The following is an 8,297-nucleotide window of genomic DNA, read 5'->3' as shown; positions in this document are numbered from 1 at the left end:
GTATGATTTGTGTAAAAAACCAACAGGGGTCCTTGAAGGGTCTTGCTAAAAATATGCCCCCCCCACTTAATGGGGCTCTCTGCCTAAGAGAGAAATGGCATCTCTTTTTAAGTATGATAAATGGTAAGGCAGAAATAATGGCTACAGCTTTGGAGGCTGTGTCTTGTACCAGGTGCTCACAATTCTTTATTATAGCATTTTAGGAGGGTAATTGCAACTCCCAACACCCCCTTCTGCAGGTGAGAAAGGGGTCAGAGAAGTCAAGTAACCTGCCCAGAGTTACGCAGCCAGAAAAGTTGAGCCTCAGATATTTGACCCCCCAGCTACAGGCTTGCCTCTTAGAGCATCCACTGTGCAGGGGTGTATCTGACAGGTATGTCAGCAGATCTGGGATCCAAGAGCTAAAACAGGACAAAACTCTTTATTTCAACATCTAACACATCTTTAAAAAAAAAAAATGGAAATGAAAAAAAAAAAATCTCGAATGAGGATTCTGACTTCTACCATTCTCTACAAGCCTGGGAGCAGTGAACCCTCATGCATATCTTCCACAGTGTGATAATAATATGTTAAATGTTGCATGGCACAAACTAGGGCAGCTAATGAATGTGGAGCCAGCCGTGGGGAGCAGATACTGTGGGACAGGGTGGGCCTTCTCGGCCAGCGTCTCTACCTGCCCTGACGTCATGGATGTCCTTTTCAATGTGCTGTGCTCTTGGCTGGTGCAGGTGCAGATGCAGCTCGAGTTCTGAATTCAGTTCATCAATCTTGGTGGCCACGAAGAACCCGGCATTGAGGGCACATTGGTCAAACCACTTTTCGAGGTGCTCGAAGAAGCCAGCTCGAATTCTGAGGGAGAGACCAGGGAGGGTCAGCCCTGCCAGCCATCATGACCAGGGAGAGATCTTTCCATATCAAGACCCAAAGTGCTTCCCACTTTCACTTCTTCATTCTCACTTTATTTCCCAACTGCATTGTATTTCATTGCATGGATGGACCATCGTTCACTTAACCAGATCACTGCCGGAGGATGCTGGGTGGTTTCCAACCCTTTGTTCTTACACAGAAGCCTGCAATGAACAACCTTGTACACATGAGGATACCTCAAAAAGTCTGTGAAACATACGATTAAAAGATAATACATACCTTTCCGTGAACTTTTTGAAGACCCCTCGTATGTCAAGTGTAGAGGTTTTTCTACAGGATAAATACCCTGAACTGGAATTGCTAAATCAAAGGTTAAAATACACTTGAGATTCTGGTAGAAATGGCCAAACTGTTTCCACTGGAAGGCAACTTGTATTCCCATCAGCAATGAATAATAGTTCCTGTGTCTCCACAGCCTCAGAATGTATGAGGGTACTTTAAAAAGTTCATGGAAAGATTCATTTTATCTTTTAATTCTACTTTTCCATGAATTTTTTGAAGTACTCTCATTTTGTCAAACTTTTGAATTTGATAAATTTGTTCTATTGTGACTGAGACTGAGCATATTTTCATGTGTTTAAGACGATTCAATTAATTTTTCTGTGTATTGTTCATTAATGTGTTTTTGCCTGTTTCTCTATTGTGTAGCTGTTCCTTTTTAAAAATCATTTTCTAGGAGCTGTTTATATATATATTTTTAAATCAATTTCAAGGAGCTTTATTTATTGTTCTCCCAGAAATGATCTATAGGTTCAATGTGATAACAAGAAACAAAAAGATCTCAGCAGATGTCTTCTTATGGAAACCGACAGGCTGATTTCAAATTTCATGTAGAAATACGAAGGGCAGAGAATAGAGAAGACAATCTTGGAGAAGAACAAAGGTGGAGCCAGACTTACGCTACCAGATATTAACTCTTAGTATAAGTCTACTGCAGTCAAGTAGTGTGATGCAGTTGTGCAAGGATAAACACACAGCAAGATAGGAAAGAGGTACGGCAGAGCAGTGAGGTAAATGGCCCGGGGTCACTTGGTTTTCCATATGGGGAAAAAAATGAATCTTGACTCCTCTCTCACACCATAAACAAAAAAATTTCAGGTGGGGCTGGCCCAGTGGCGCACTGCTATAGTGCACCGCTTGGGAGGGCTACGGCGCTCCCGCCGAGGGTTCGGATCCCACATACAGACCGGTTCCCGCTCACTGGCTGAGCGGTGGCGCACTGCTACAGTGCACCGCTTGGGAGGCCTACGGCGCTCCCGCCGAGGGTTCGGATCCCACATACAGACCGGTTCCTGCTCACTGGCTGAGCGAGGTGCGGGTGCAACACCGAGGGTTGCGATCCCGTTGCCAGACACGAAAAAAGACAAAAAAAAAAAAAAATTTTGGGTGGATTTTAGATTTAAATATGGAAGTTTAAAGCAATAATATTTCTAATGTATAACATTGAAGGATATTTTCATGGCCTTGGGGCAGGCAAAAATTTCTTAAATAGGACACAAAGTAAACTAATCCTGATGAAAACACTGATAAATTAGACCTTATTAAAACTAAGAACTTGTGTTCATCGAAAGATACCTTCAAAGAGAGTAAAAAAGACAAGCACAGAAAGGGGATAAACACTTGCTATATATTTATCTGATAAAAGCTTCAAATAGGATATGTAACTGCTGTAGATTGGATGCCCCCCAACCTCATTAAAGCTTAAATCTCCACTGTAATTGTTGAGGCTGGGAAATCTTATTATGACAATTGAAAGGGGGGGCCTTGAAGAGGTGAGTGGACTGTAGGACCGTGCCGTAGTGAATGGATTAATAATGGTGGGTGTGGGCGTGGGTCTGAGGGCTTTAAAAGAAGAGCACGTGAGAGGTTAGTCTCTCTCTGCTCTGCCATTTTCTGCCATGTGGGACCCCTGGGTCACTGTTGCCATCACCAAGACCCTCACCACATGTGCTCCCTGCACTCTGGACTTCCCAGCTCCGAAACTGTAAGCAACAAATTACATTTTCTTATAAATCACCTAGTTCCATGTATTTTGTTATAAGCAACAGAAATGGACTATTACAGGACCCCTGGGTCACTGTTGCCATCACCAAGACCCTTACCAGATGTGCTCCCTGCACTCTGGACTTCCCAGCTCCGAAACTGTAAGCAACAAATTACGTTTTCTTATAAATCACCTAGTTCCATGTATTTTGTTATAAGCAACAGAAATGGACTATTACAATAACTAACTCCCATAAATTAATAAGAAAAAGACAGATAATCCGCTAGAAAAAAATAGGCAAAAGATTTCACCAGGTATTTCCCAAAAAAATTACCAAATAGCCAACAAGTATATGAAAAGGTACACAACATCATTATTCATCAGAACAATGCAAATTAAAACCACAATGAGACACCACTACAATTACACCAGAATGGCTGACATAAAAATCACTGACAATACCAACTGTGGGGGAGATGGAGCAACCAGAACTCTCATACCCTGTTAAATTATTAAAACCACTTTGGAAAACTCCTTGTTAGTATCTTTGGCCATATCTCCTAAAAATGGACATGCATATACCCTATGACTCAACAGTTCCACTCTTAGTTATATATGTGACAGAAATGTATACGTATGTTCACCAAAAGATGTACACAAGCATGTTCACAGCAGCACTACTGGTATATCTTCAAACTGGAAAAGACCCAAATGTGCATCGGTAGTAAAATAAATAAATAAAATGGATTATATTTTTTTTATCATGGAATACCATACAGAAATAAAAAGTGAACTACAGTCACAGTTAAGTATATAAATTTTACAAATATAATGGAAGAAGTCTGACATAAAAGAGTGAGCTATGTATGATTTCATAAAATAAGGTTCTAACACAAGGAAAATGAACTCAGAATATTTATTATCCTTGGGCAAGAGAGGGCAGTGACTTGGGGATGGGTGCATGAGGTGGGTCCTATTTCTTGTGGGTTCTAGGTACCATACGTCTTCCCTTTGGATAATACATTGACCTACACACGTATGGTTTCCATACTTTTAGGTACGTATGTTATCCTTCAATATGCAAATTCAATTAGTCAGACACAACTTTTTTTCTGGTTAGTCACAAATCTAGATGGCATATTTGCTGGTGCAAGACTCTGGATTACAGCGTCAAGATTCATATCTTGGTTGTAACTTCTTCCTGTCTTGGAGATCTTGGCCAGATAACTAGCTCTCTGAGCTTCAGTTTCTTCAGCTGTAAAATGGAGTTAATTATGGTACCTCTCTCACAGTTATTGAGGGGATTACATACTCTCGATATATAATAGCTCTTGTGATGGTCCTTTTTGATCTTTGTCCTATGGGCTATCGAGAGGATGGATGGTGACCCGTAGTAGAGGGAGGAGAAGGATGATGTTTGAAGCAAGAGACATTTTCAGATAAGGATGAGGTGCAGGGGAAAGAGCCCAAAGACCTAACCTTACTCCTTTTGCTGCCTATCTCTGGCCTCCTGCCCATGTGTAAATATGGGAGGTAGACTAACCAGGTGATCTCTAGCTGATTAGTCCTACCTACGACATTGTAGAGGCAGGAAGGCGATGGAAATGTCATTCAAAACCAAATGGAAATTTCCATGTTTGGTCCAATCTCGAACACAAAGGCCCAGAAACTTGGGAGTTAGGGGAGGTAAATTCTCACTGGCAAGATTATGGATCATTTCTCTATTCTTCCTTGTTGTTCTATGTTTTCTGCATGAATGTGTCACATTAGAGCAAAATATCATACATGATATATTCATACCTATGGTCTATATATATAGAATTTTTTAAAAAAGAAAAGAAACCCTAAGATTACAGATGTGCCAGGAACTAGACACCAAAAGCATTTGTCAGGGAAAACACTGTCTTATGTACAAGGCCCAGGCCAGCGGAGTGTCCTGGGACAGGCACAGAGGGTCACTCTCACAGAGGATATTTGTGACTGCAAATAATTCCTGAACATTTGCTATTTTTTAATTGTTTCTCACCCTACCCTCCCTCAGTTATCTATGTGTTTTATTTTTCCAGCTGAGACTAGCCCAATTTTGTTACAATATTTCACCTTGTTAATAAAACTTGGAGCAAGAGAATAAGAATAGAAGGATTTTTCTACTCACTGTTTCTTAATTTCTAAAACGAGTCTGGATGGAACTACCACTTGTTCTATGAACTTGGCACTGGAAGTGTCATTGATGAGCAGGTTCAAGTTGGAATGGGTCCTCCTGCAACTCTTTTCTTCTTCTTCTTCCAGAGATAGGAAGACAAAGTAAGTGTTTCCACTGGAAGTTGTGAAGTACTCCATATCCTCACAGGAGATTTCCTCCAGACTCTCTTCCTTGGCTCCAGCCTACACAGGTAACAAGACTTCAGACTTGACATTATCAAATGATCTTAGAGATGCCAACCACAGTTACTTGGCATCAAAGGCTGCAAGCCTGTGAGCCAAATCTCACCTATAAATTGTGTTTTTTCTCCCCACGTAGTGCTTTTAAAATTGGGAAATTCCACATAAAAATCTGGGGGCTTGATTTATCTTAAAACATCAGAAAATATGCATCCCCACATAGCATTTGGCTGGGCCAAGTGATGACAGCACAGTCTTCTCCACTTGTCACTCTTTTACACTTGGTCTCCAGCCCTCTTTTCTGTTACACACCTGTGGGCATCTGAGTTTGGGATCCCTACTCAAAAAGAAGTCTCATACACCAGTTCCTCCACAGCAGTGTAGGAAATGAGTCTTTCGCCATTCCATCATCATGGAATTCAGGTGATTATTCTGTGAGTTTAAATGTGTTTTGAGGACAAGACTTATTAATATGAGAGCCATGTCCCCACACTCATAGGACAGCTCTGTTTGCCAGCTTGGATATGGATCTTCTGTTTACACAACTAGAAAATAGGAAGTAGGAAGAAATGAACAGGCTGGAGCGAAGTAGGAGAGGCTGAGTTGGTCTATACAGTGAAGAGAATGTGAGAGAGAGAGGGCCAGGGAGGGATAAGGAAAGCCACATAGTAGAGGGGTGACTCCAGAGTGGGTCGCAGGACTTAAGAAGGTGAATTTTAAGAAGCATTTAGTGCACAATTGGATCCCTGTTGACAAAAGTAAAAAGTTATGAATAGTTTGTAATTCTTTATATGCACCTCTACGGAGCCTGAGCCACTGGGGACCCAAGGCTATATGAGGGACACCCACAGAATGAACACAACAGACTTTCTCCCCACCCAAGAATGGGTCAGTTGCTGGTCTACCTCATCCGCAGAGAAACTGTCCTGTGCTTCATTCGCCCCCTCATCTTCCTCCTCTTCATCCCCCTCCTCCGAGGTCTCCTCCTGCTTGTCCTCCTCCTCCTCCTCTTCTTGAGCCATCTCACTTTCCTGGTTTGGGGATGGCTTTGAGCAGCTCCTTTCAACTCGCATTTCTTCTGATCCTTGAACAGAGCCCCCTCTGGACTCATCCGTCCTGTCACTGTGCGATCTTTTCTTCTGGCTCAGCTCCTCTTCGGTGGTGGAGGACCCCATTGCTGTATCTTTTTCTTCTTCCATCTCTTCTGCTGGCCTGGTGGAGCTCGTCCCTTGACTTACGCTTTCCTCACCTTTGGTCATTTCCATTTCAGCCTTCTGTGTCTTCCTCAGTTTTCTCATTCTCCGCTGAAAGTGCTTTTCGTGTGCTTCTGTTGGTGCAGCACCAAAGCACAAGGAGAGACAAGTTACCAATGTTGCCTGAATTGGGCCTCCCCAACCCACAAACACAAGAGTGAAGTCAGGGAGAATCAGACCTGAATTGTAAAATGTTACCTGGTTGCCTGAATTTGAAAATGATTTCCCCAGTCAGGTTCTGCAAGGAAAAAACATGAGTCACTGAAGGACCAGCACTGCCTTTCTCCAGAGTGCCGCTTCTTAAGTCATCTTTCTTTTAAGTAGGAGGACCCACCCCTCCTCTTCAATATCTGATGCAGGCTTTGACCAACCTAGTTCACTGGGCAATCAGGGTGTTCCCAATCCAGGGAACCAGTTTTCCTTAAATCCAAGCAGACTAGCAAACCCTTACAGCACACAATGCGCAGTAATGGAATAAAAGCTCATTCTGACACATTTTCAGTAGTGATCTGGAGCAAAGGGCAAGAAAAATATAAACTGAGGGATGTAAACATGGGGGCAGGAATCTGTTACACTGGGTGCTGGATGGAAACAGACAGAATGATTGATGTGATCCTGCAAGCCCCCTCGTTAACCTTACAAATCCCCGGTTTCACAGGCTCTGGGTGAAGTTGTAAGTATACTGTGTTATGAATAGCACTGTGTACTGTGGAATTTGTAGGTTTAGATTTGAATCCTCCTAACAAGCTGAGTGACCTTGGACAAGTCCCCTAAGCCCTGTTGTCCTCCCCTGTGAAGTAGGGATCATAATAGTGACCATACCTTTAACCCAGGTGACCAAAATGATCTCGAAGGGCAGACAATGAGCTCACCCTTCTATGACTTGAGCCTCCACCTCAACCCGGGTGTCATAGGGAACATTTATTAGCAAGTGAACAGGGATCCCTTCCGAGGGGACAGATTCTCTGGGGAGGAGTTGGGTATTACGTTTACGTGGAAAATTCTTAGCCAGGTTGGGTGCCAACCACAAGCGTTTTTACTCTGGCCAGGCAAGACTCTGGCTGGATGTGTGGGCTTAGTTCAAACCATGGCATTCCAGGTATCCATGCATTCTCCCGGTGATCATTTATTATGTCTAAATTATGCACAAGACTCTGTGCTAAGAGCACTCGAAGTTGGTTAAGAGTTAATAAGGGATACTTGTCCTTCAGGAAACACATTCTAGTTGGTGTCTGAGAACTCCTGCATTTGACAGCAACCATATACAAGTAAGTTCAGAGACCAGAGAGGTGGCAGGGGGTGAGGAAGGTGGGATGAGGGGTCAGACCGAGTGGGTGGGATCTTGCCTCTCTGGTAGTGGACTGGAAGTATGGGGGTTGGGGACCTGTGGAGACAGAAGGATCTAGCAGAGGGAGCAGGATGAGGAAGGACAGGCAGACAGGGGGCAGGGCAGGAAGCGGAATGAGTCTGCAGAACCAGAGGGAGTCCAGGTGGGAGCTAGAGGGAAGGGGGCCTCTGTGGTTGTCTGGGGGCTGTGACTTGGGTTTGGTGGGGGCTGCAGAGTTAGTGAGCAGGACAGCGAGTAGGTCAGAACTATATTTTACGAAATTATATGGCAATGGTGGGTACAATGAATGGAATTCAAAGTATTGTATAAAGAGCCTTTTCATTTTAAGTCCATTCAAGTCTCAAGCCCTGAATTCTAAGCCCTTCAACTTCTTTTAAACTGCGAAAGAGATAGTCTCTTTAGA

The 8,297-nt window shown here is 43.1% G+C and overlaps 1 protein-coding gene across 1 annotated transcript in view; it reads right to left on the bottom strand.

Annotated features, from left to right (window-relative positions):
* Window positions 1-8,297, bottom strand: part of LOC103608612 (coiled-coil domain-containing protein 180-like) — a gene marked incomplete at its 5' end in the record, with an annotated part of 64,929 nt that overhangs the window by 31,621 nt on the left and 25,011 nt on the right. Inside the window, 4 exon segments of the mRNA XM_008593026.1 lie at window positions 674-849; window positions 5,067-5,296; window positions 6,199-6,620; window positions 6,745-6,784. Of these exon segments, the coding sequence (XP_008591248.1) occupies window positions 674-849; window positions 5,067-5,296; window positions 6,199-6,620; window positions 6,745-6,784 (868 nt within the window).

Source organism: Galeopterus variegatus, unplaced genomic scaffold, assembly GCF_000696425.1.
Source record: "Galeopterus variegatus unplaced genomic scaffold, G_variegatus-3.0.2 Scaffold8632, whole genome shotgun sequence".
In the NCBI taxonomy this organism is placed as follows: Eukaryota; Metazoa; Chordata; class Mammalia; order Dermoptera; family Cynocephalidae; genus Galeopterus; species Galeopterus variegatus.
This window is presented reverse-complemented; position numbering and strand designations above follow the sequence as displayed.